This window comes from Drosophila erecta, unplaced genomic scaffold (assembly GCF_003286155.1).
Source record: "Drosophila erecta strain 14021-0224.00,06,07 unplaced genomic scaffold, DereRS2 tig00000126-arrow-pilon, whole genome shotgun sequence".
In the NCBI taxonomy this organism is placed as follows: domain Eukaryota; kingdom Metazoa; phylum Arthropoda; class Insecta; order Diptera; family Drosophilidae; genus Drosophila; species Drosophila erecta.
Genome location: NW_020825209.1, coordinates 15,842,903 through 15,869,659, shown reverse-complemented (window position 1 = coordinate 15,869,659; position 26,757 = coordinate 15,842,903). Strand labels below are relative to the sequence as shown.

At 43.9% G+C, this 26,757-nt stretch overlaps 2 protein-coding genes across 22 annotated transcripts; both read right to left on the bottom strand.

Annotated features, from left to right (window-relative positions):
- Positions 1-1,109: 1,109 nt before the first annotated feature.
- On the bottom strand, positions 1,110-22,450 carry LOC6549696 (inositol hexakisphosphate and diphosphoinositol-pentakisphosphate kinase). Of its 18 annotated transcripts, none has more exons than XM_026981820.1 (15): positions 21,845-22,450; positions 15,241-15,673; positions 14,932-15,174; positions 13,741-14,227; positions 13,406-13,677; positions 13,171-13,351; positions 12,840-13,037; positions 10,359-11,379; positions 9,988-10,300; positions 5,601-6,365; positions 4,775-5,152; positions 3,382-3,454; positions 3,100-3,331; positions 2,303-2,879; positions 1,110-1,632 (listed from the first exon to the last, which is right to left on the bottom strand). In XM_026981820.1, the coding sequence occupies exons 1-15, from the start codon at positions 21,965-21,967 to the stop codon at positions 1,280-1,282; spliced, it is 5,649 nt and encodes a 1,882-aa protein (XP_026837621.1). In that variant the 5' UTR covers positions 21,968-22,450; the 3' UTR covers positions 1,110-1,279. The 18 variants fall into 18 exon arrangements, with proteins under 18 accessions (XP_026837621.1, XP_026837624.1, XP_026837620.1 ...); XM_026981823.1 differs by having other exon boundaries at positions 5,601-5,834; XM_026981819.1 differs by having other exon boundaries at positions 13,741-14,239; positions 21,845-21,987.
- Positions 22,144-26,723, bottom strand: LOC6549695. Of its 4 annotated transcripts, XM_026981831.1 has the most exons (8): positions 26,291-26,723; positions 26,132-26,199; positions 25,776-26,072; positions 25,503-25,683; positions 23,996-25,438; positions 23,309-23,542; positions 22,953-23,094; positions 22,144-22,571 (listed from the first exon to the last, which is right to left on the bottom strand). In XM_026981831.1, the coding sequence occupies exons 3-7, from the start codon at positions 25,787-25,789 to the stop codon at positions 22,972-22,974; spliced, it is 1,995 nt and encodes a 664-aa protein (XP_026837632.1). In that variant the 5' UTR covers positions 25,790-26,072; positions 26,132-26,199; positions 26,291-26,723; the 3' UTR covers positions 22,144-22,571; positions 22,953-22,971. The 4 variants fall into 4 exon arrangements, with proteins under 4 accessions (XP_026837632.1, XP_026837631.1, XP_015011417.1 ...); XM_026981830.1 differs by having other exon boundaries at positions 25,776-26,199; XM_015155931.2 differs by lacking the exons at positions 22,144-22,571; positions 22,953-23,094 and having other exon boundaries at positions 23,309-23,707; positions 25,503-25,686; positions 25,776-26,199.
- Between the last annotated feature and the right edge of the window lie 34 nt (positions 26,724-26,757).

The window sequence follows — 26,757 nt, the reverse complement described above, 5'->3', positions numbered from 1 at the left end:
TTTTCCAGTGTATCCACACGAGAGAATGGGAAAGTGTGTGTCGGCCACACTTTTGCTCTTAATACAGTTCAATCGCCCCTCGGCACCCGCCACTGCATAATTGCCCAGACAGAGGAGCGCTCGCAAAATTAACCAAAAAACTAAATTGAGCGGAAACGTTTTGCTCTGCCACGATTTTGTTTTCCTATGCTAATTACCATACTAAAGCTAAAGTGGAGTGAAAACTCAAAGCAGCAACAGAAAACAGAGCACTATACTAAATTAGATAAAGTGGAATATAACTTGATAACTACCACTGGCTAGCACGGGTAGGCCTATAAAAAATGCGCCACTTTTTCTAAGCCAGAAGAAATGCCTAAGCCTAAGTAGCGTGCAGTCTTCGAAGGGGAAGAACTCGATCATACCCCCATGTTTCAAATAAAGAACGTTTGGGAATAAAATAGTTGGATATTTAAAAATATGTGTATACGAGTGTAGGTGTGAGAACTTGTGCTTTATATATGGCTATTATTTGCTGTGGTATAAACCTGGTGGTGACTTAATTACTCCAGCGCAGACATTCAAAACCACTTTTTTATCAGCTCCTATTATATCAGCTCCCCAGAAGCCAGCTTTGACCGTTCGACGCAGATGCGGATTACTCAACGAGCGACAACAATCGCCCGCCTATGGGACGGTAACAATGCTGATGGTAATGAAGTCGATGATGCCGGGCTGATGGTGATGGCCTGCAGCTATCACACGTAGATGGATGCGATGATGCCATGCTAATGCTCGGGCCAAGTGAAAGTGCGATTGGCTGTCAATGACCCACCTGTTCTACAGATATGGCGACGCGGCTCGGCCAGCGGTTTCACTCGTCAACCTCGATCCACATTCGATGTGTCGCTGCGAATTCTAAACTGCGTATGGCAAGCACGTTTGCATAAGATATACATATGTACACTGTCTTTTATATGGCACCCACTGATAGTGTGGGCCTTCGGATGGGGGCGTGAGTCTGAGTTCGCTTCGCATGCCGCCAGATGTTGCAGAGTGCAAAGTAACTGGGTAATTGGCACCACCGAGGACTCGGAGTGCCAGCACTTTGCATTGAAACAGTCTTCGCATGGACAAAAATAGCGATAAGCCTTTATTTGTATTTTCTTGGCCCAACAACAACAAACAGTTTGATTAAGAGTAAAGAGTCCGTAAGCGAGTTGATCTATCTACAACTCGAACTTTACATAAGCGCGGCTTAAGGATGCGAGTGCTTTAGGATCTGGAGTTCGATTGAAACTTAGGCGTGCCTTTGCTTCGAGTTGCTCGGAGCGTCGTCATCGCTGGCCTGGTCGATATCGGAGCTATCAAAGGATAGCTTGGCGGGCGCCATGGCCGGCAGCAGCAGAAACTCGTTGAACAGGAAGTCGGCGTCCATGGATTGCGTCTTGCCATGGTATCCGCGCACGACGCCCCGCTTGGGCGGTTCTATGAACCGCTCCTTGACAATCAGCGCACCCGGCGAGGGGGATGGCGAGGGGGACGGCGAGGCCGAGGCGGAGCAGCATGTGTTGATCATCCGTCCGTAATGGATCCGCAGTGGCTCCCGCTCTGCCGGCACTCCACTTGCACCTGCGCCTCCTCCATCGGATCCTGCAGAGAGATCGAACATACGTTTGCATTTACGTTTATGAGATTATTTAGCTTTTAGTAAGAGTAGAGTATTGCTAAATTATATAAGTTGAAATGCGTTTGCCGCCAAGGGATTCAGTCCTTTACGATACACGAATTACTTATCCCATCTTAAGAGCTATCTTCTATACAACCCGCATTTAGGGATATTCTTGAACAGTAGAAATGAAATGTGAGGGCAATAAAGTAACCAAAATTGTAGTCGCCAAGACAATTACTTTCCGCACGTATGTGGTAACATGCAAGATCACTATGTATATAGAAAAGATTTAAATAATTATCAGATATCCTTGAAAGGTTTGGGTCCTTAAACAAAATCGTCACTAGTAACACTACTTATGCAATACAGAACTTTTTATGCTTTCTCACATGACAATACTTTTTTATTACCGCGCAATGGCCGGTTTAAAAATTGGTTCCTATATCGGTTCATAATCTCATGTGGCAGATTCAGCTCAACAGAAATACCTCTTAGCTAGTTGAAATGGTGGTGAATTGTTAACCTTTTGCCATACAAAAGTTTTGCTATAAATGTGTCCAAAGTGTATCAAAATGTCACCACCTTCTCAACTCGAAAAGATGTATTCTGTTTGATTTATATGAGTGAAAAGTTCCTTATTATTGGCACCACCTCTCTGACGCTGCGGCGATCCCCCGAGGACTCCACTGCTACCACTTTTGAGGTTTATGCAACTCTGGGTGTGGCTCACGTTATCGTAGTCATTGGTGGCCTGCATGGGCACCCGCTTTAGGGTGTTGCTTTCGAAGGGAAAGTTCGAGTTGGAAGTGGACTGCGTGAGGTTCTCAAACTTGCGCAGTCGAGCATCCTGCCGCAGATGAAGTGGTCCCGCCGCGGGCAGGTTAATGGAGGCGTGCAGAATTGCTCCGCCGCCCACCGATCCGCTTGACTCATTCTTCTCCTGACCCGCTGCCGGAGCCGCGTTTCCCTCGAACAAGCTAATTTGCTTCTGAATCCTTGGCGAAACGGGATCATGGGCACGGCGCACAGGGCGCGCGTGCTCCGGCGAAGCTTGGGTGACTCGGACGGGCAGCGCAAATCCATATCGTGGATCGTCGCTGGAAACCTCCGGGGGACCCTCTGCATGGCTGGGACAGCAGTAGCAACTTTCTAGTCGCGGCTCACAGTCGGCGGGAAGGGAAGGTGTTGTGGCCGCCGACAAAGTGGCATCTTCATCGTCTTCGAACCCCTAGGAGAAAGCACGAGGGATATTGTTTATAGTATTTGTTTAAATATGCAGTAGTAGGAAGATAGTGACCTTACTACAGGAAGTACATAAGTTAGGAGTAGGAATTTGAACTGATAAGAAGTACGCTATAATGTTTAAGCTCAAAAATGTAAAAGTTTGAAATCAAAAATAATAAATTAAATAAAGTAGCCTATAATATCAACTAAAAATCTGCACTCACTTCCATTGACAGCGTAATGGAGCCCTTGTTGGCCACCATGCTCAGGTCCAGGTCCATGCCAAAACTAACTGGTGTGATGCAGGTGCTCCCGCTGCCCTGTTCCTCGCAAACACTGAGAAAGACTCCACCGCCCAGCGTTGCATCGCCAGGTTCCAAGCTGTCCCGATTCATTGGTTCAAAGGGGACAGGATCCCCAGCCCCCTGCTCCATAATCTCCATGGTAAGGTCCAGGCTGGTAAATTGTAAATTTAATAAATACATTTTGGCAAGCTAAATTGTCACCTTGGCTTTGTTTCCAATTCAGGTAGGGGTACATCCTCCTCCGCGGCTGCCTTCAGACTCTCCTGCTGCCAATCTTTTTGTACACGGATGTGTTGGTGATCAAGGGGGTTGAGATGTTAGTTCAATAATTACATTTTAAGGGGAGTTAGGAATACGAGCGAAAATAACACTATTAATTAAGTATTAAATGAAGTATTTAAATCAAAAAGCAGATACGAAACTTCTAGCGTTATTAATACACAAAAACATATATTTTTGTTCACAATCACCAATATTCAAATAAAAATATTTGAGTTGGATCGTATACATTTTATAAAGTTTTTAACCTTTTCCACAGTTCTGTTTAACACGCATTCTTCTAGAATTTTTGGATCTACAAAATACAGTCTACCTGATACAACGCGAGTAGAAGTAATGGGGCTCACAAACAACGAAACTATATTTATTTACACTGTTATTTGCCCATAAACGTTTAGTTCCGAAAACTTACGAATACTTTTTGCATTTTTTGTCTATTCGTATTTTTTATATTTATTTTAATACATAAATACATACAAATCACGCATATGTGTTAAACAGACAATGGAAAAAATTCAATATTTAGAAATGCAGAAAGAAACAAGAGAAGGAAAAGACCATAAACACTTGAAAAGCGAAGGTTAGTACTTAAAAACTTAGTGTATAAAAGAGAGAAGGAAGTTGTGAAAATATACTTCTATTTGAGTACTTCTAGAAATATTTATTCCAATTCCGAACAAAAGACTTAAAGACTATAGGAATTTAATACACAATTTTCATGCATATCAATACAATATGCATAAATATGAAATTATATTGGTTATAATTATACACAAACTGGTAAAAGAAAGTGATTGCTGCATTTGTTTTAAATGCTGGGCTCTGTTGGATTTTCTGAAAACGAAAGTAAAAGTTAAGTGAATAAATTTTAAGTAAATTAAAATAAATTAATTTGATTCGCACTTTTCCTAACTCTGTTTTAAAACAAAAAATATGTTTATTTATGTCAATTTTAGGCATCTTCTGTAAAAGTACAAATAAAATGATCACACACAAAATAATATTCTTTAAAAAAAATATGAACACATTTGTTCCACACAAATAATCACATTAAAAAAGTGCTTAGAACAGACATTTTATTGAAAACAATACAGCAGAGAGAAAGTGAGCATAGATAATTTTGAATTCGCATAACAACAGTGCAAACATTTTATTTGATCGAGCTTGTAAGCTCTTGATTTTGAATAGAAAACAACATAATAATTTTGAACTTGGTAGTCTTGAAAAGCGCAAGGATAAAAGTGAATAAGAAAAAAAACAGATCTGGGGCCTCTTCAGCACCGCCACTCGATTATAGACTTTTTTCGGCACTTACGCTCCATCTTTCCCACCAGCGAATCCCGCAGTTCGGCGTTGCTATCGTCCAGATTTGGGCACTGGCTCTCCGAAAGCAGTCGCAGATGGGCATCCGCTGTGGATCCGGACTCGCTGCCCCGCCGGTCAAAGGTGGGCGTAACGGTCGTTGATATCGGCGGTGGTCTGCCAATTTGCGCCTCTGCCTGGTTTGGGGCGGCTAGAGTCATCGAGGAGACCGCTGGCAATGTGTTCTTAGAGAAACCCCGCGGCGGCGACCCTGTCGGCGTCTTGAAGATCTGCGCCAGGATCATGTCCTGCAGGAAGCAGTCCAGCTTGCGCAGCGAGAGGGCGTTGTGCAGTGTCTCAAGCGGGCGGATTGGTGGTACATCGCCAAATCCTGCAGAAAAAAGTTGTTATAATAACGCACTACACTTGGTATCTTTATCTACAACACAACTTTGGCTTACGTGTGCCAATATACTGTTAATACACTTCTCTACAATTACGGTGCTGTTTTCGGGGGTGACCCACAAATATTTAGATTTATTTTTTTGGTTCGTATAGTGCCAAAATCGCTATCCGTGCCGCGCACATTTCACAGCGTTGGTGTATAAGACCTCAGTTATTCCTTTACTTATTTACCAACTAATAGTTTATTTGTATCGATCAGTTATCAGTTATAAATAAACAAGACATGACGATGCAGCTCTATTCCCCCAACTTTACACATGCTTAAGCACTCATAACGTGAACTTATCTGCAGTTGAGAAATAACACTTTCTCTACGTAGAAGCCTTTCTCCCTCCAAATCATATCATATCATACCATGCAGGTGGTGTACTCACCGGATGAGGAGACCGGTATCATGTCGCGAAGATTAGGAGCGGACGAGCTGCCGCTGATGACTGCGGTGCTGAAAAGGCTATTTGCGCTGGTGGCCATCTTTTTGCTAAAACCACCGAAACCCAACATTTTCATATAGGACATCTGGCCGGCAATACTGTGTCTTTGGCGACGCGACGACGTGGACGAGTTGGCCGATGACACCGATGCCGAGACCGACACCGAGACTTGGCTATCTGTGGCGATGGTATTGGTACAACAAGACGGGGTCGTGGTAGTGTTGTTTGTAATTGTGGCGGTGGTGTGGTTTTCGTTCAGTGTGTTATTGATGGTGCGTGAATTCGGTTGTTGTTGATCGATGGTCGTTGTTGAGTTTTGGTGATGTTGATGTTGATGTTGATGTAGATGTTGGTGTTGGTGTTGGTATTGGAGGTGGTGTTGGTGTTGGTGTTGATGTACATGATGTTGGTGTGGTGCGTCGTTTGAATTGGGATCGATCGATTGGAATTGGTTAGTAAATGGTCGATTAGAAGACATTGTTGCTGTATTATCAAACAAAGCTGCTGCTGCTCCAGTTGCTGTTGTGGTGGTGGATGGTGTGAATGTTGGTGGGGATGTTTGGGTGGCTGTGGGTGCGAAGTCTCGTATACCTTTTGTAATATCGCTAGTATCGCTAGTAGTAACTGTTGGTGTAAGCCCTGGTGCACATTTTCCAAAACTTATATTTGTTTTTATATCCATTGATGTATCTTCTGCTGTCTCTGTTGCTGTAACCGTTGTTGGATCTGTTGTTATAGCTGTTTTTGTATCAGGTCGGGCAACTGTTGCATTACTGCAGGGTGTATGTGTGGTTGTAATCCCTATTGTCCCTACTCCTATATCGTTCGATACACCTATTTCTTCATTTATTTCGGTACCTATTAGTGTAAGCATTGCAGATTCAGAGTTCGTTGCAGTCGTTATATTGCAATTTATTGTGCTGGTCAATTCTGTACTACTTGCTGTTCGCGTGATGAGCACAGTGGGCAGATTATATACCACATGAGGCTCTGGCTGGAGTGGCTTTGGATCTGCCTCCATTATGGGCGTGACCTGCTCTTCAATGGGCTCGAAGCTGCTCACAAAACATGTGCTATTTGCAACTGCAGAGCCCACTGTTGAAACGGTGAAGCGAAATGGGTTTTCCGTCACAACAGGAGCAGAAGCTGCCATGGACAGCTGACCACAGGAGCTACTAGTGGCCTTGCGTTGAGCAGAGGACGGGACAGAAGACGAAGCCGAAGCTGAAGCCTTGTCCATGTCCTGACAGAGCCGTAAAGTAGAAGCAGTGGGCGAGGTGGTGGCATGGACCATTGGCGACAGAGACGCCACCACGGGCCTTTGACCGAAGTGTGCGCTCATCAGGATGGCCGGTGCTGAGCTGGACAACTGAAAGTCATCATCGAAACTACTGACACTCACATCCGCCGTTGCTGTTGGGTCACCAGCTTGCTCCGAGTTCTGTGCGGTTTCTTGTGGGGGAGTCAGAGCCAACGTTTGCGCCAAGTCCATTAGACTTTTTGAGTGTGAGTGCGCCTGTGCCGCTGAGCTACTGCAGTTGCACGAACTCAAGGGTCGCTCATTGGTGGCCATCGGCGAGATCTGTGGCAGATGACGCAGCTGCTCGAGATCTTCGCCATCGTCGCAACTCTCCATCCGCCGCATGGTCAACACGTGGAGGCGCTTGTGCGACGAGGGACCACAATGGGGAGTGGCCGGATGCAGCGAAAAATCGATGTCCGACAAAGGTAGCTCGTTTGTCGAAGAGTCAATTTTAAAGAAGGACAAACTATTCGTAACACGGATCTGGAAGGCCGTGCGATGATCCGCTTTCGGGTGAGTCCCTTCACCGGGACTACTTGCAGCGCCCACCCGAGCATGAGAAATCTCCCCGAAATCGGAAGTACGAGTCCTAAGACTATCCTCAGAAGTAAGATTGGGAACCTGGGAAATTTCACCGGAATCAGGGACAGCAACTACTTAATATAAAATTAAAATTCAGTCCAAGAGCAAAATCAATGAAGGGTAATTAGTTTGGCATGATAATGGGTTGGGGTTTCCGGTCCAAAGTCAGCCAAGTTTACAGTGATATATTCGAGATTTGGAGTGTCAGTGCGTTGTGTATGTAATGTTGTGTACAAATAGAAAACTCATTAGCCGAGATAATCAAAACGTCGAAGATCGCGCACGGTTTGTAAAAAAAACAAAGGTTTGTAAAACACGGGGATAGAAAAACCAAGGAAAAACAATTTGTAAACCAAAAGGAAAAGAAATGAAAAGGCAATAAAATCGGCAAGCCGAATGGAAAATACTCTTGCAAGAATCTTAAGATTTATGAGCTTGCAACTTAAAAAAATTCAAAAGAATTAAAATTTGCAACTTAAAAGAATTCAAAAGAATTAAAATTTAAAATAATTAAAACGCGAAAGTTTCTGAAATCACTTGTGACATTTTTACAATAAAACTCTGCTATCCTAGCAATGCATTTTTCTTTACTACGGCTTAAGTTAACCCAACAGAGCCTCAAAGTAAAGTTTCGCGCCTTTGAAATACATTTAAACAACAGTTCTTCTAACCACGCGTTCTGTGAATCATTTGAAAATCTTGTAGACCCCACAAGAGCATTTGAGGAAATTGGAAGCTGGCAAATTGGAAGCTGCAGAGGCAAAGGCCTTAGTAAAAGCTATTAGTAGTGTATACAAATCGGAAACTCAAGCTTCAGAAGAGTAAGTGCGTTTTGAGCCCATTGAGGTCCTGTGTTGGAGTCCGTGGCGTTCTGTTATTTGTGTGTTTCCATGTGGTTGTGGGGGTGGTCGTGGATGGGTAGGAGGGGTCTGGGTCTGCAAACAACGACAACGAGCAACGTACAGACACAGACAAGAAACTCCGCAAAACCAAGCACAATTTGCAGTGTTTTCCGAATTCTCAAATTCTTGCTTTTCATGCACGGAGAGAGAAACAGAGACAGGTAGACAGGACAGATGGAGACAGACAAAACAGGCAGATATATAGAGATATATAGTATAGAAGAAACTAAGGAGCCAAAAATGGGATAGAATATTGTGTGGGGGCAGGCAGCTGGACACCGGCAAAGATTCGTAAATCTTCCTCAAAAACCTCTTTGGAGGCGTAAATCTTTCCTGGTGCTCAGCTGCCCCTCTGTAGGGGCGTGACAGGTGTGCAGGGGCGTGGCTAGAGTGGCTGTGGGTGCGACTGAGTGTTGTTGTGACTGAGACAGAGTGACCAGCATTGCCAAGTACACGGGATTCCGCGGCCAGATGCTTATAGATTTTCAGTTTTTCTCGAAAAACACGTTTGCTTGTTTCTTTTTCATTTGAAAAATACAGATCGAAATATATATGTATATATAACGAAAAAGGTGTGTTTGATGTGTCCTATGTATGTGTGTTATTTCGATTCTTATACAACAGAAAAAATGAAAACCGAAAAATGTTGGGCACAGCTTAAGAGAGGTAGAGATGAAAATTCTTTAAAAGTTGTTCTTCAACAATAGTGAATGTGATGTAAAATCAGAACTGAATATTATTCGTTTACCATTCGAAATAGAGACATCTACTAAAGGATATATATTAACTATTCATATTTATATATATATGTATATATAAAAATTGAAAGGACTAAGACTCGCTTAAATATTTGGGGTGGGGGATATGAACAAAATTTAAGCGATTTCTGGATATTTGGGAGAGCGGGGGTATTTCCTTTCTTTAATGTTTTCTTGGGGATTCCCCAGTAGTGTTAGCTGGTTGTGCGGACGGGGACGTAAACACAGAAAACAAAGGAACGGCATGCAAAAACCCCACAAAAATATGTCTTAGAAACCATAAAAGAAGACACGAAGTTATGCACTTTTTACAAAAGAGGTGATACTTCGGAGCAGCCGAAGGCTGAAAAACCTGGCAGAGGGATTCGTCTAATATTTTTAAAGCTATTACTTCAGTACTTAACAAAGTAAGGCCAGTCTTTTAACCATAATATAGAGAAAGGTGGTTCGCAATGAGCACACTCTACCCATTTTGTGGATAGAACTCTGATATGCGATGCGCAACATGTCCAATGTTGCAACCATCATATTCGAATACATAGACCTCCTCTGCCAAATTGTATTAGAAAACAATGTTTGAGTAGGAAAACCAAACCGAATTAGAACGGATTAGTTTAAAACTGGGAATAGCCAATCGGGTGGTTGTGAGATGTGTTAGACAATTTTTTTGGGAAGCTGGAAGAAGGTGGGTTGTGAACTCCCCACCCTGAAGAAAAGGCGGCTGCGAAGGCGGCGGCGGCAAGCTTTGCTCGATCGACCGTCAGGCCCTGCCCAAACGTACATACCCGGTTCTTTGGCACAGACGCCGGACGTGGGACGTTGCTCAAAACTCCGGGAGCGTGGTTCGCAGTCAGGACTCACTGCCCTGATATCCGGACTGATGGGTCGAAGCTGCTGGTTTTGCTGCTGCTGCTGTGAGGCCAGCTCCTCGTTCAACCGCTTGGCTAGATCCATGGCTTCGTGGCCACTAACCGTGTGATGGGCTCCGATGGGGATCGGTTTCGATTTGAACTGCTTGGATCTAAGTTCCAACCTGTTGAATCCGAAGGCAGGGGAGGTGCGTTCCGCACTGCGATCCGAACTCCTTTGGCTGGAGGTCTGAAGAGAATGGCACAGAAACATAAGATGGAATGCTTGTGCAAATTTAAACACTCACCCCTCGCTTTTTGCCCTCCCGTTCCTCTCCTGAATTCGAGTCGTTCTCCTCCTCGATCCTGGCGGGATTTGACTCGTCCGAGGATTGCAAACTGACATTGCAAGCATTGTCGCCGTGCGAATGCGGCCGAAAGCCCGGACCTGGTGGTAGATTCTTTTGCACACAGCAATTTACACCCGGACTGAAGTGCAGTTCGACGTGGAAGCGTTCCTCAGAAGTGGGATCTTTGGTAGGGTCCTCGTAGAGCATAATGACGATCTGAGACATATAGTTGAGCTCCGATACCATCGAAATATAGTCCATCGCCCGACGCCATTGCTCATCTGTGACCACATTAAGCAATCCCCCATAACGCAAAACTGTGAGCAGGGAGTGGACATGCGATTCGCTAGTAAAATAGAGCCTTGTGCGCACATGCCTCTGAGGACTGGCAACACCATGGCTGTAATGTGGATTCAAACGGTTCATGAACTCGTCTTCCACTTCGTCGATGTTTCGCTGCAGATCACCCTTGATCTTTCTTAGTAATGGTGAACAGATACCTTGCCCTATTGCCAGTTTCTCCTGCGGCGTCAGCCCATACTCCTGGGGTATGACTATATCAGCCAGGTTCTTCGCGTAGATGTACAACTCCTCCGCCTGATCATATTGCAACGTGTGCTGATTATGCTGCAGATCGTACTTGATGCAATCATATATATCTGGTATCTTTGAGATGTCGAACAACTTCGATTTCGTGCTAAAGTCCTTCTCAATTTTTTCCCAGCGACAGCGCATCAGGTCCCACGTCTCGCCGTGGTATAGGATGGCGTCCTTGGTCTTTGGATCATCCTTTTTGATGCTGATAATGTGAAGAAGCTCGCGGATGAGCAGGTGCACGTGGTGACAGCAGTCTACGGGATTTTTCACAAAATCCAGCGCCTGGGTAATAGATTTGCTATTGCAAGGATTAATCAGCTCGCGATCCTCCTTCGTAAACTCTCGATCGTTTTGCATAAGCTCGTGGAGGCGACCTTTAGCCCTATCGAGGTGAAACGAAATTGGCAAAATAAGTACAAGAACCAAAAAATAGTTTTAAACTAAGAAGCTTAAAGGAGGATAACACTCAAGTCATATATCTTTAAGAAAAGCGTTTGCTTTCAAATACATTACAAAAGGGGCTTTGTTTACGGACGGACAGACGGACGGACATGACCAGAATATAAGCAAAATTATCCTTCAAGGCGCATACAAAAGCATTCCACACACAAAACCCCCAAAAACCCACCACAATATCCCTTGGTGGAATAAAAAGCTTGAGAACCTTAGGAAAGATAAAAAGAAGGCCTGGCGGACCTTCAATGGAACATGTCTACGAGCAACTTAATAAAATATTAAAAATTGAACGCCCAATATAGCAGAGAAATAAGATCCTGGCAGTCCGAGAGTCTCTTCAAATTTACTACCACAATCTCACCACAATCAAAACCAGAAGTTATTTGAAGTTATATAAGAAAGCTCTGTGGACTTCACAATTCCACACAAATACATGGAATCCCAGAAATTAGCAACGACAACCTCCTTACTTGCCCGGAAGTAGAGGATACTAGAGGATACCTCCCTACTCTCAGAGGATACTCAATTCTCCCCGGCATTTATGAAAGAGAAAAAAAAACTAAGCACAATGCACTCTTTCCCCCCACACACAACAGCCACATCGGTAAAAAACAGAATTCTACAATTTTTTAATAACATCCTTAAATCACATATCCCTCAATTTTATAAAACCAGCACAGTAATCCCCATCCAAAAGCAAGGAACAGACAAAACAGCAATTGAATCCTACCGACTAATATCCCTTAACCCATGTCTATCAAAAACCTTAGACAAAATAATCTCCAAGCGACTATGGATGGTGGTTTGTCACAGATAAGAAACTAAACAACAAACGAAAATCTCCAACACTTACTTAAATTTCTGAAAAAAGCAAACATAATACATCTACTGTAGACTTTCTTTCGTAGTACAAATAGGAAACCATCGTAATCCCCCAATTGTTAATCACTGTATATACATGTATGGTAAATAATTGTAAATATTGTTGTAACTAAATACTTCAGTAAATACTGTTGATGTAAGATGATAACACGATTCCGTGCCAATCAGTATAATTTGTAATAGTACTATAACCTATTGTAATTAACATTTTGTAAGCCAAGTATAGGAACAACAAACAATTGAGACCTTTTATCAATTCCCATGGTAATAACTACGAGAAAAGCAGGGAAATATTGTTTTTCGATTGCAAAGCAATTAGTCTTAGAAAAGGCAGGTAAACAATTCAATATAATAATCTAGATCACTTAAATTTGTCATCTTCGGATACAATTAGTTGAATAAAGCAATTGTTTAAATATGACAAAACCCTAAACAATTACGAAATAAACCCAAAACTGACAAACCCCTTGTGTGGGTTCAAACAGGCTTTCAAAAAGAACTTACAAGTTTTGATACTTGCTGGAGTCGCAATCATTGTCCAGCAGTCCATTTGTATTGGCGCTCTTTACCATCTGCACAAGAATGGGTGTAAGTTCTCCTTCTAGGGCCAGCAAACCCTTGGCAAAAGCGGCAGCCGTCATCTGGACACGACCCTCGTCGGAGGCGTAGATCTTCAGGTCATGGCGGAATGTCGAGTGCAATCTGAAAGGTTTTATATCACAATATACATTCAACTTGATAAATGTCAATAAGTGTACTAAAATAAATTGGAAATCATATTGTGTCTCCCAATATAGATCATGTAATAACCATTAGAAACTAAAGATGACCTCACCTCAGCAAGCCAAGACCTTGCGTGCCAGAGTAATCCGATCTTCCCTGGCCACCTGGATACATGCACCGAAAAATACGGCCCAACTCCTCCGCCTGGATGCGGCCTGCTGGCGTCAGTTCGCCACCCCACTTGAGGATGAGAACCAGGGAAGGCTCCACCGGCTGATCCGCTGCTGGATTGGCTTCAGTTTGGTTAATCGGGGCACTTGGATTCGGGGGAACTCGACTGGACTTACTATCATCGGAGCTGGAGCCACGTGGGCGACCCTTTGGTTGGTATTTCATCTGAACCTTCCGGTTTATGCCTGAAAAGTGACCGTACATCTCCAGAACGTTCTTCAGCTGTTCCAGCTTGCTCTCCTTCTCCTCGATCTCGGCGTGGGCTTTGGTGTGGATCTCGCTGAGCAGAAAGCGGGCGATGTCCAGGATCTCTTGAAGCTGCTTAGGGCGCTTTAGCTTAACATGGCCAAGCTTGTAGCCGTCGTACTTCTCGAAGATCTCGAAAAATCTGGTTAAAAGAGATTTGGTTTCGTATAGGATGTAACCAAGGATGTACCAAGGATGTACTCACTTGGGATGCCGCACCTCAACCTTCATTTTTTGTTTCGGCGTGCGATCGCCATGTCTAATTACGGCCACCACGCAGCGCAGCTCCATCATTTTGCCGAAAGTTGTGGGCACAATGGGAGGATCGTCCAATTGAAAGGGCACTGACCACGGGATGTGCAGAGTAGGTGTTAGCTCCCTGAGAATCATGTTGCCCAGTATCTTGGCGCAGTCATCATAGTACTTGTTCGAGTTCTTAACGAAGCTAAATCCATTAACATCGCAAACGTAGCTCTTTCCGTTGGCTCGCAACAAATCGAATCCACAGACGGTTTGCTTAAAGGCCAGGCACACCTTCCGTGAGATGAGCTTCTCGGAATGATTGAGGATCACTGGATAGCGGATCTCTTTGCCCTCGCTGTCGCGCTCTACTTTGCCATCCAGAGCGGGACTTTTACGCGCTTCGGCATGGGCGTAGTCCGGGCCAACGGTGTACACCTTGACATCCGTGCCTGAAAAGTACACTAAGTTGTAAAGGTGATGCTGGATTCAGTGCGTTCGACTGGCGGCCACTGGTGTGATTCGGTGTTTTTCTTCTTGCTTTCTCTATTTACTAGATTGCTGTGAGCTTAGCGATGAGTCGCGCGTGCGGAGCGAAACGCAGGACAATGCACAATGAGCGATGCTTCGTTGGAGGATTAAATTAAGTGGGTCTACAAGAATGCAGCTAGCCAAAGCCATAACAAGAACAGACAGCCAGAGCGCAAAGTGGATTAGGGTAGCGATGGAAAAGGTATACAATATTGGGTATATACTTGTTTTTTAATTGCAAAATGGTTGTTCTGTACAAATCCGTAAATGGCAACGATTACTGAACATTTTGGGTCACTTTAATGTCATTTGTTGAGTTTACCCAATGAATTTCATTAAATAGTGGGAAGTTAGTCATCAAAATTAACAAATTATTTAAAATTGAAGCTCAATATTGAAATTTAAAAAATAAGGTCATAAACATAATATATGATTTTACGATTACATATGTATGTTGTATAAGTACAACCATACCCTATGAACCATTTCATAAATTAAAAAACATGTATATACGTGGCTAAGTATCTAGATATGTTTGGCTGCCTAGATACTACCCATTTCTCGTGCAGAATGGGCGGGAAGTGGAGCTGCATTAAAATGGGAACATAGTGAGCAAATTGCATACCATCGGTGGGCATGAAGTCCTCGTAGATAAAAGATCCCGTCTTCCGCACCCTTGACTCCGGAGAATATACGCTGCTCCGGCTGCCGATCTTTCGGAAAAGTCGCTGGCTTCCGCCGCCCGCCGACGTCGGGTAGTATATGTATATGTTGTGGTCCTCCGCCGACACAGGCTTCTCAACGAACGGCTTGTTAAAGGTAATACCATTCACCTCCACGTGGTCCTCGGACTCAATCAGCTCATGGTCTGTGGAGTGGAAGTTAAAGTTAAGCAAAAATGAACTCTTTGCAATCATGTATGTATAGAACTCACGTTTGGGATCCGGCGAATCGCGATCGAGGACAGCATAGCGCGGAATCTCAATACCCTCCTTCTCCAGAATGGCGTACACTCTCCTCCTGTCCTGAATATCGTACTGCATGTGCAGGTTATTCAGCACAAAGGGGTTCCTCAGCTGGGCATACTCGATGGCTTTCTCTAGGGGAAAACCCTTTGAGTGAAATGACACCAGGCAGTCGCAGGTGGGCCAATTCTGGACCGGTTCTCGAAGGATCACGTTCTCCTCAAACGTCACCAGTTTGATGAACTCAAACTCTCCAAGACGTGTCAGGATCTCCTTCATTGGCTTTGACTGTGTCTTCTTGGCCATCGCGCAGATGCCGACGACCACCTGCTTGCTGTTGCTGGATGAGGTGCTCGTGTCGGAGTCCATCCCGTCATTGCTGTCTCCAAAGTCCGTGTCGCCCTTTGAAAACAGAGAGAAGCGGTCATGAATGAGTTGTTTAAGTGTTTGTGTAGGCAGGCAGCAGGCAACGGGAATATCTGGGTCTCGCTTCTCAGATCTTTCGAGTATTATTTTTATAAATATATTAACGTGTCACTTTTTTCCAATCCCACTACGCAGCTCTATCTAAGTTCATTAAAAGAAAACAGCTCATTGAAATGTCGAATTTTGTTATATTCACAGAAAAAGCCAAACACAAGTTAAGCGTACTCGTACATATGTAAATCATAAAGCAATCGTTTCAGAAAGGACTTATGACACTTAGTCATAACCTTTTTCAGTTCAGTTACTCGCTGACAAGAGAACTTACTAACAGACAAGAGAACGCGATTCTAGCTCTATAAAGTATAATGATTCTAAAATCACTTCACAAAAAGTTAGCACGCCCACTGAAACGCCCATGAGCCCCCAAAACTACTGCAAAACGAACACTTTGGGAAAACTTGATTGTTTTTTTCCCACTTTCTACCGATATGCCAAAAACATTCAAGCCCATACATTTAAAATCCCTGTAGAGACATGCGAGAAACTTTGGCCAGCTGTAAATACTTATTCAGTCAACTTATTCAGTCATCTAGCGAAGACCGATATTCAGAAATTATAAAGTAATATATAAAGATATATAATATATATCTTTGAATGCATTAGGTTTACATGCGTATAGTAGATTTGTGAATCAAGTAAAGATTTTCAGGAAGTAGAGTCGTAACCAATAACTGTAACTCCCGATAGGTGACGCTTTTACGATATGGGAATTGGTTTATACAACGACAATACTACTTAAAAACTACCTATGATTCAGCTCATATTGGTTGCCACGAAGTTTGAGCATGGAAATATGGCCAACCACGTACTAGAGAATCCCTAAAATCCAAATGTACCCTTCAAGACACTGAATAAGACAACTGAAGCCTAATGTGGTTCAGGTGCCACCCGATCCACATATCAATTAGCGCTCAATTCCCCCCGACTTCGGAATTTGGAACGACTCAGGGTCCGATCAATCAATAGCTTCGATCTAACCAATGAGACCTACATTCATACAGACATCACAGTAGCAGAAATCATCACTCTCCCCGTCGCTGCCATGACTCGGCCCGTAATCCTCGTAATCGCTGACGTTAAAGGGTCCGTACTCCCCATCGTCGTCGTCCTGGCTCCTAAACCGTGCATTTCCCGCACCATATCGACTGCGGACTCCGGCACTTTGACTCCGTCGCTGTCGCTGCAGCAAGCGATTCCGGCGTAGGCGATCACGACCACCACGGCGTCTTCTGGCTATGGTTCCATCGGATGGCACTGCGTCCAGGCTGTGGCGACGACTGGTCTGCGGATCCTTGGAAGCACCACTTTCCACGCACTCAGAGCCGGGCAAAACCGCTGCTGCGGTCACGGCAGCTCCAGCGGCCGCCGCGGCTGCTTCGAGTTTTTTCTTATGGCGCTGGTGACGAGATCGGAGCTTCTTGAGGCGCCACCAATCCTTGAACCAAGTCCACTCCATTGTGTTGCCAACTCAGCTGCTTTCTGGCCGAAGCAGGCTGCTTTCTGAGTTGAAGCTCTACACCAATGGTATACTGGGCAATTTATACCACCCTGCCTGATAGCTTTGAAACAGTTCTCAAAAAACACTCTTTTAAATGTGTTAGATTCCGTTAAAACAAAACTTTAACATTCGGGGTTCTCATTTGAGCGAAAACAGTTGAGAGTACTTTATTTATAAACATTCAAATTGTTTATTCACGCCTGTCATATATTTTATATGTGTGGTCTGTAATATTAGCGGCATTTAGTCCGTCGTTGACAACACTGATGGATGGTGCGGTAAGCAAACCCTACGTGCATATCGGGCGGATTCCCCAAGCCCAGATGACCTAACCCGAACGAATACTGAAAACGCCAACCGACGAGGTCAGCGTACAACCGATCCGTGCAACGCGGCCAACTGACTAGCGGAGCTGAAAAACGGCTTGCTTGGGATCGCTGGGGATCGAAGCGGATCGTATCGGATTGTTTCAGGGCGTACGCCAATTCGTCTGTGCGCCCACTCACTCAGGGGAGAATCTGATCAGCCGGAGACGAGAGTTCAGACAAAAACAGAAAGAGAGGTGATCGCACAAAGAGCAATATAGCGAAATACACTGGGAAGAAATGCATGCCTCGAACTGCATTTAATCAAATTTTCAATTTTTCAATCATCAAACACCCTGCATACAGTAAAGATGTTTTTCCCTCGAAAGGTTTTGTGCGAATCAAATTCGACTTTTCCTTATTATGCTAATAAAAATATATAAACTCGACTTTGAAAAGCACGGGTCAATTTATTCGAAAGGCATATTCCAAATTACGTTACACCGAGCTAAGCAAATGCCCGCCAGATGTAAACTGCCTGAGTTTTTTAAAGTCGCTATAGAAATCTGGCCAAAAGGCGAATACTACAGATCCAGTTAATCAGAATTTTACAAAGTCCCAAATGGTGATTATTAAATTATCGAACAGGTGGGAATCACTTTAAAGTGCAGTAAGCGTACTTATTCACGAACATTTGCTCGCAGTGTATTTTGTGTGAATTCTTTTGGCCACCTGTGCATGCGCTTCTGTGATTTAACCAAATTCCATTTCACGACGAATAAAATAAACGTAGGGCGATAATTTTCAGTGCACGAAGAGACCTGGAGCGGGGGAACGACGGAGAGGCGTTCTCTTTGTATAATTGCTCCGACATTTTTTTTGCTGAAGGCGTCTTGTTATCACCGTCGCTTCCATTTGTTGACGACACGACTTAACTACAACTTTTATAGCGTACACGTCCGGCCGATCGGTCTGTGTTAATGAAAGCGACTACAAAGACAACAAGAGCGACACAAAGGCAACAAGAGCGACAAAAATCGGTAACTGCGCTCGGTGAAGCAGATTAGACGTCCAGTGATAAGGGCTCTGTGGCTCTTGAGGCTCAAATCTGCCTCAGGAATCCACCCAAGCGCCAATTGGCCAAGTAAATAATTTGTTTATATATAGAACCTGTCGACGGGGACCGCTAACAGGCGCCATTCGAAACGATGTCCCATCAATTATCGCCTTCATGTATCATTCCGCTGAGATCTCTGTTTTCCCGCACTTAAAGATGAAAATCAGACATCTGAATCACAATTCGTGGTACAGAGATACAGGGTATCTTTAATTTAATCTGCTTAATCTTCTTAACTGGCAGGGGTTTGGCTTTTTGAAGTGGTGGTGCTATAATGATTGTCGTCAATTTTTGGTGTTTCATATAAATTAACAACGGAGTAGGAGTTCCTCGACTATCAAATACCCGTTACTCAGCTAGTGAAAGTGCATGGTTGAAATTTGAAAATTCCTTGTGTGGTTCAATTACGCACCCTGTCATGGACTAATACTGATTTTTTTATCAGTATATCAAATAATAAAAGCGATCCTGAGATTTACATGAAAATAACATGTAAGCTGTTCGGGGTTGAGCATCAGTATTAATCCGTAACAGGGTGCGTAATTAAACCACAAAAAATTGAAGCCAAAAAAAAAAAGATTCGACAAACTAAAAATAAGTAGCTAAATCTTTAGTTAGTTGTAGCTAGCAATTTAGTCCAGGCCTCTTTGTTAGCTATCGACAAACCTAATGACTAAAAATCGATTATTCAAAGCAGAACCTTTGTTTTCCAATTAAGTAGGAATAATACTCATTAATGAAGTAAAAATTATTGCAAAATCAGTTGTACGGCCTTTTAAAAAAGATTCAAGCATGCCGCTTTAAATGCTCAAAGCCTTTGGAACTACTACTAAATAAAACATCCTTTTCATCCAAACGGCGATTTTCGGCAGATTTGTTTTATGCAAAACAAGCTAAAGTGGTGATTTATTCTCGGCTGGCTATTTATCATTAAATTGCATTATTTTTTGTCGAATATCCGTTCGACTAAAATATATAAATAACCAATATAAAAACCCTTTGTTAAAAGATGCAAATAAAATCATCTTCCCGCCTGTAAATCGTTCTTAAAATAATTCCGAAATACGAATCAAATATTCAACCGGATACAAATAAGCTAAATACATTACATAACGAGGTGAGATAAAAGTTACGATGGACTCCTCAACTAAAAAAATTCACTTGTTGATAAGTCACTATTCCGTATACATACATATAGAAGCCCATTAAGTTTAGTTCCTATATTTCCCATATAGACACCCAAAAGTATGAAATGAAAAAATAAAGTTTCGCCCAAGTGCAACCCACCCCAAAGACTCTCTATAAATCTCGCATTTTGGGAAAACTTCACTTTGGTTCTTGGTCTCTTCTGGGCTTCCATAGAAGTTCACTATTACTATACTCCATAAGCAAGCAAGCACTTTGATACAGTTTACCTGAACACAATGGTCTAATACGAAACCAACGAATGAAATGCCGTTCTAAAACCGTTCCGCTCGAAAGTCGTACCTGGACTGCGAATGTGAGATGCAAGTGGGCCCACATGGGAGCTACCCGAGATTCCAGACGGAGTCCGAAGCCGAAAGCAAACAAACTGAGCAAACAAATGGCATAACCGGTAATTAATAATTGCAGCCAAGAAGCCAAAAATGTAATTAGAACTTCGCGCGCCCGCCCATTGGGCAAACAATCGAAACGTAAATAAGCTTCTTAAAAAAGCACTTAAATAGCGAGCAAAATAGTGCAACATAACGGGAACGAGAACGAGTGCGGAGACCAAGAATCACCGGGTGGGAAAACGATGAGGAGCGCGGCTCCAGAGGCTCCAACTCGCTGACATCTGTCTCTGGATTTTCGAGGGGCGGTGGGTGCAGCAGTGGATAGGCAGGAGAAAGGGGATAACAGAAAGTGAGTGTGGGAGCCGCGCACAGAAATGGGCAGTGCACTGAGAGAAAATCACACTGCATTCTAAAGAATGTGCTCATAATGCTGCTTACTTATTACTTATTTATATATTTAGCTTTAGCTTACTTCGAATGGAATTAACTACGGAATCTTCATAGTTATAAATACAAAACATTGGATTGAGCAAGTGAAGCTATGATTATTAAGCCCTTTAATCAAATTCAGAATACTATAACACACTGACGAAAAATTCGGCAAAAAATGTTGTAAGCAGTTCATATCTAAATTGGTTTAATCGAACATAAAATTAATTTTTCACTTATTTGTTAAAATAATTTCAGTTTTCATGAGTTATTGATTTTAATTTTCTCTTAAACCCTTTAATTTTTCGACTTATTTTTAAACAGTTTGGGCACTTTTGCGCAATTATTTGTGATTTTCCTAGTGAAAAACGTAACGCACCGCCCAGATTTGGAGTGGACTTTACGTGAGTCAGCCAGCGGCGTCCACCCGATGTGCCACGCCCACCGCCTCCGAGTTTATCGATGCTGTTGCCCATTTCCTTATGAACTGATTTTTGATTATCTCTTCGCTAGCAGGGCAGACACAGATGTAAATTGTAAAAGTCCGCACACACACATTAGAAAAAGAGCAGGAGTGAGAGATTCTAAAGGAGAGCAAAAGCTTTTGGCATTGACATTGAACAGTCAGCTGATAGGCTGAAGCACAGGAATGGGAAGAATGTAGGAGCAGGAGGAGGAGGAAAAGAAAAAGCTACCACTGCAAGAAACCCGCAAAAATCAGGGTCAGCTCCCGCATGCAAAAATGCAAAAATCTACAGTCGAGGTCAGCTTGATAATACCACCAGAATTGAATACTTTTTCAAAACGTTCTCCTATTTTTACGACCATAATTAAATTGTATTTGACTCTAAAAAGAGGTTTTGCTTTTGATCATTAGGTTAACATAATAGATGCAATAAGATTAAATTAAGGTATTTTCCATTTGTTGTTTTTAACAAAGGCAATGGTGTGGCATTAATCAATAGTCGTATCAAATCTAAAACTGAATATATATTATACACTCGGATTGCTTTTTTTAAGGAATGGAAAGATTTCATGACCATCTGCCCTCGATGCTATTATTGCGACCTCCAGTATAGACAAATGCATGTATGCTGCGTGTGTACATACATGCACGTATATTAAGTATGTACGTAAATAAGAATAGTGCGTTTTAGTTGGTTAGGATAGATTTTGGTGGAAAAACGGTGTAGCGCATACGTTTCCGTCCTGTAATCCCAAGTAGAAACCGACCCGCTGCTGCGGCTGACTTTGGTGCGGATTCTGCTGCTGATGCTGCTGGGATATATCCTGGTACCCCGATTCCAATTCGGTGTAGGACATGGTTATCCCTTGCCTTGATGTTAGTGCGGGTTATCCAAAGAAAACAAGAAGCAACAACAACACTGCGAAACCTTTTTCGTCTTTCGTTTTCGGTTTTTACATTTTTCACTCGCACACACACACGCACGCAACTTTGCCGTGTGTTAAAAATAAGAGGGTGCGCTTATATTTTCTTCTCCCACTGTTCTTCGATTTACGAGTTACGAAATCTGTTTTTGGTCTGGTTTTATTATTTGTATTATTATTATCTTAATTTGGTGAGTCGTGCTGAATTCGCCGCCGGCGGAAAAGTGGAACTGGGCAGGGGAGGCACGCGAGCAGCTGGGGGAGTGGCAGGGTGGGAGGGGAGCTGGTCAGTTGCTGTGGGTTAGGTGCTCAATAGTAATTAATGGTTATTAAATTAGTTTTCTCTCGCTTTTGATTCTTTTTCTGCAGTTGTTGTTTTCTTTCACAGCCTACACACGAACACACGTCCACTCGCTTCAAAAGTTCCGTTTGTTTTGGCAATCCGCCGCAGCTTTCAAGGCGAATCCATCTACAATGCTGAGCAGTCTTCGAAAGCTTGGCGGCAAAAAACTGCGCGTGCTTTTGCCAATCAGCTGTTCTGCAAGTTAGGAAAAAATGTAAGTTTTAAAAATATGTTAAAGGTAATCGAAATAATACATATCATTTGGCTGTTCAGCTAAGAACGGATCTAACTCAAATAGCTATTAAATGTTTACTAAACTTCTGACTACCATTATTGTTGTTACAATTGCTTCTATCAATCGTCAACTTAGTTTGGGATATAAGCGAATCTACCCGTTGAATTGAAACAAAAAAGAATCAAAAGTATATTTCCTTTCATTTCGACTTTCATTTCAGCTCAGATATAAATTAAATAAAAAAGGTAAAAATGTATGTGGTTGGTGAGAACGTGGAACGCTGGCAGGAATGGTTCGGTTCGTTTATCGTTTCCTTTATTCGAGCAACCTAACCATCTAACCTACGAAATCCGAATCGGATCAGCGATGTTTGAGGAGCAGCTTGGCCTTGATCCGCTTGCGATCCCGAGCGATGATATCCATGCGGTCCTTTATGTTGGTCTGGAAGAAGATCAGGTGCAGGGTGCGACTGGCGGAGCAGAGCTGTCGGAAGTTCAAAGGAAGTAGAGGGAAAAGTAGTCAGTTTGTGTTGAGTTAGCTGGGAGTTCAAATAATCAAATCAAATATGCATAAGCCAGTAGTTTTGTTTTGCCCACTCAAAGTTAAGCCAAAATGTCAAGGTAAGCACGAGAGGTAACGCTGCAGTCGGTTTTATTGGGCTATCGCATACCCTTTTACAAGGGGACGAGCAACCCACCTGTTGGAGCAGTCGCGCCTTGAGGCGCAAGTTTGCAGGCTCCTCTGCAGCCAGGCCATGTCCACAAGTTTCCAGGTGCAGGTTCAACACGAAGATCAGAGTGTCCCTAATGGTTTGGACAATTCGCTGCACTTGCTCGGTTGCAAAAAGCCGGCGGACCAAGAATCCTCGCGCAGCGGCGTTTATACGTGTGGCTGCCCACTGGCGCTCTTCCTGCTCCAGCTCGACAGGTTTCTGGCGGGGATCAGAGGCGAAATTAAATAGGGAACGAAGGCACTTGCGAAGTGGGTTAGTAATTAGGTTAGCTACGGGTGCTAGAGGTTTGGTCCCTCGATTTCCTCGCAGTCTTTGTTAAGGCACTTGGATAACTGACCACCCGGTTTGCTAGGGCTTCTTGCGCTGTTTGTGTTGGGCAAGAGGAAACAATAGAATGGAGTACAGGAAATAGATATTATAGATTATAAGGTCAAGGTTTTCAGTTTAAAATGGATACAATTACTGACAATATAAAATAACATAAGGCCTAATATGGAAAAACGAAAAATAACTTAGGCAGAATATTTTAAAGTGAACTTCCAACAAAAGTTGCTGCTAATTTAGTTGTCAAAAATGAAAACCTTTTTGATTCAGATAAGAAATAATATAATAAATAATATTATTAATAATAAATTCGCTTGGAACACTTACATTGCCCAGTCGCTTGGGCGGTGAGACGCTTTTCGGTGGTGCGTTTCCCCTTTTCGCTATGGAGGAGATATTTTTTCCCGGGGAGCTCTTTGGTCGTCCTGTTCCACCTCCAGGCTTCGCTGGTGATTTCTTCACCTCGCGGTCTGCAACGGTGATTGTTTTCCTGGGACTACTGCCCACAGTTTGCGATCGTCGCCGGACAACTTGGCCACTTCGTCTGCTATTGGTTTGGCTGCTGTTCCTGAGAGGCAATGATCGCGGTGTGCTGGGAGCACTAATCTCCCCTAGCGCCTGCGGTTCCGAGTCGTAGCCGTGTGATAGTTTCGGACTGAAGAGCCTCTTCCGAGCGGAAGAAGAAGCCGCCATTTGCCGCCTGTCCTCCTCCATTGTCAGAAAGTCATCCGCATCCTGGAAGGAGGATATCTTAGGCGTGAATGAGTAACGCTGCAGGTCTCCCGTGCTGGTGCTTTGCGACATCAGACCGTCAGTATTTTCGGTGCCCGAGGAAACGTCGATTTCAGCACACAGTTCCTCTATGAGCTGCCGCTGCTGATCATCAAAATGGGACTGCATGCGACGACGTTCCTCCTCCTGATAGATGACCAATTGCTTCATCCGCTCCCGATGCCCACGCAGATAGGTGCGCACTCTGGCCTTCCGACTGGCTTCCAAGGCGCCATGCTCGTCCAGCGCCCGTTCTATTATGCGCTCCACCTCGCAATCCCGCCTGGAGCAGCTGCTGCCTGCGGCTGTGCTGTTAGTCCCGATGGTGGCCTTGGTTGCGGAGCTAGTGTAACTATTGTTGCTGTTGTTGCTGCAGATGCTCCTAGCACTACGGTTCACCCGCTTCGCCTGAGACTCGATGGTCTGCTTCTGGAAGTTGGCCAAACTCTGGCTGGGCTTGATGGCCAGGGCCTCCCTCTGCATGTGCTCTACGAGACCCTGGGAGGGCTCCTCCACGGTGAAACTTCTCGAGCGCTGAAAGCTAGCTGGTGCTGCCAGTGGACTGCCGAGCTCCTTTGCCCTTGTATCCTGATGCTGCTTCCGCTGATCCTCGGCTATCGCAGGACTTGGGCCCAGGATCTTCTTGTCTGGAATTTTGGGCAGCAGCTTGCCCACTCCCGACTGCTCGAACTGCAGGATACGGTCGGTAATGCGATTATGCCGTCTGGGGGAAGTGTTGTCTATTGGCTCCTCAAACGGCTGCGGCGTGGGCGGATCCACCTGTATGGCGGGCAGCTGTATGCCCAAGACCAGAGTCTGAGGTCGAGCCTGGTCCCGTGTGCTGTCATAGATGAACGTGGGCGTCTGCTGCAGCTGCGACAGACTTCTGCGACTGGCCATGTCGGAACCCGCCGAGTTTCTGGCCAGGCGGTACTGCTCCTCCAGCCTTTCAGCCATCTGGCGGGCCAGCTGCGCCTCGTGCCTCTTAGCGCTCGTCATCTGGAACAAAGTAAGAGGGTTACGCCTAAGTATATGCCACTCCCTGGCCAAGAATTTAAATCACCAGCGGTGGCAGTATGGGCTGCCCGTCCAAGCGGAACCGAAAGGAGACAGGGTCCATGGAAGTGAAGCCACTGCCCTGAGTGGGGGCGCTCCAGATCGATATGGTGGTCGTGGCCGTTGGTGTGGTGGCCTCGCTCTGGCTACGGCTCAGCTCAACTGCAGCCAGCAGCTGCTCCATTGCCCTGCTTGAATGGAGAAGCCATCAGATTGGGTAAAAGCAGTAATTAAAAGCCCGTAAACAGCCGTGATCCGTAACATCCCAAGACCCACTCACCACGTTGCATCCATTGGTGTTTTGCTACTGGGAATTTTCGTTGGGATGTCAAAATGTCAGGCAGCCTTCTCAAAGGGGAGATAAACCTATTTGTTTTGTTAAAATTCGTTCTATGTCTGCTATGTTTCAGTTGCCATTAGAGATGACGATGGCACTCCCGAGGCCTCGACTTCCCGCCAAAAATTAGGCAACCTCTTGCCGCTCATTACATTCACAAAATTCAGCCCCGCATCGTTGAGGGCTTGGCATGTAGTTCGTAAGTTGTCTATCGTGGATCGCACTTGCTTTTTAGAGCCCCTTGAATAGCATTTAATGCAGGAAATACACAAATTTTCAAACAGCGATTCAAAACTCACACGAAGCCCATGCAACTCTGAAATCGGTTATCGATAACATGCTGTCACCTCCATTTGAAAGTCGAGTTCTTATTAAAAATGAAAGAAATGTACAGAATTTCAAGTAGCAGCCAGTTTTAAGATCTGTATATAATTAAAGGGCATTATTACATGGCTTACATTTGCGTTCAGGAGTATAAAGCGATTGAGCTTCCAACATAAAAGGTGTATTCTAATTCTGCTACAAATTAAAGTAAACACTAGTTTTTGAAGCGCAACGTTTAATTGAAATGAGTTGAGTTTTTGAGCTCAACAACACCTTTCAGCAATTAAGGGAAAACATATGTAGATGTATTTGCTCTAAATAATTGGCATTGCTAAAATTGCTCAAAGCACTGCTCGTCTAATTTGAGTTAAAAGTCCAAAATTTCTATGTTCCTTGTCTTCATGCCCAGGGCTGAACTCCTACTTTAAGTGGATCGATTCAACAAAAGTGCTAAGTGCCTTGGTGCTGCTTATATTTGTATGTTTTTGTTTAATTGGGTTTAAGCAAACTAATGTAAAACAGCTGACCGAACTTAACGCTTAGAAGATGTTTATTGGAACGGTGTGGTATATTGTGGTATTTGCTTCTGCGGTGGATGGTA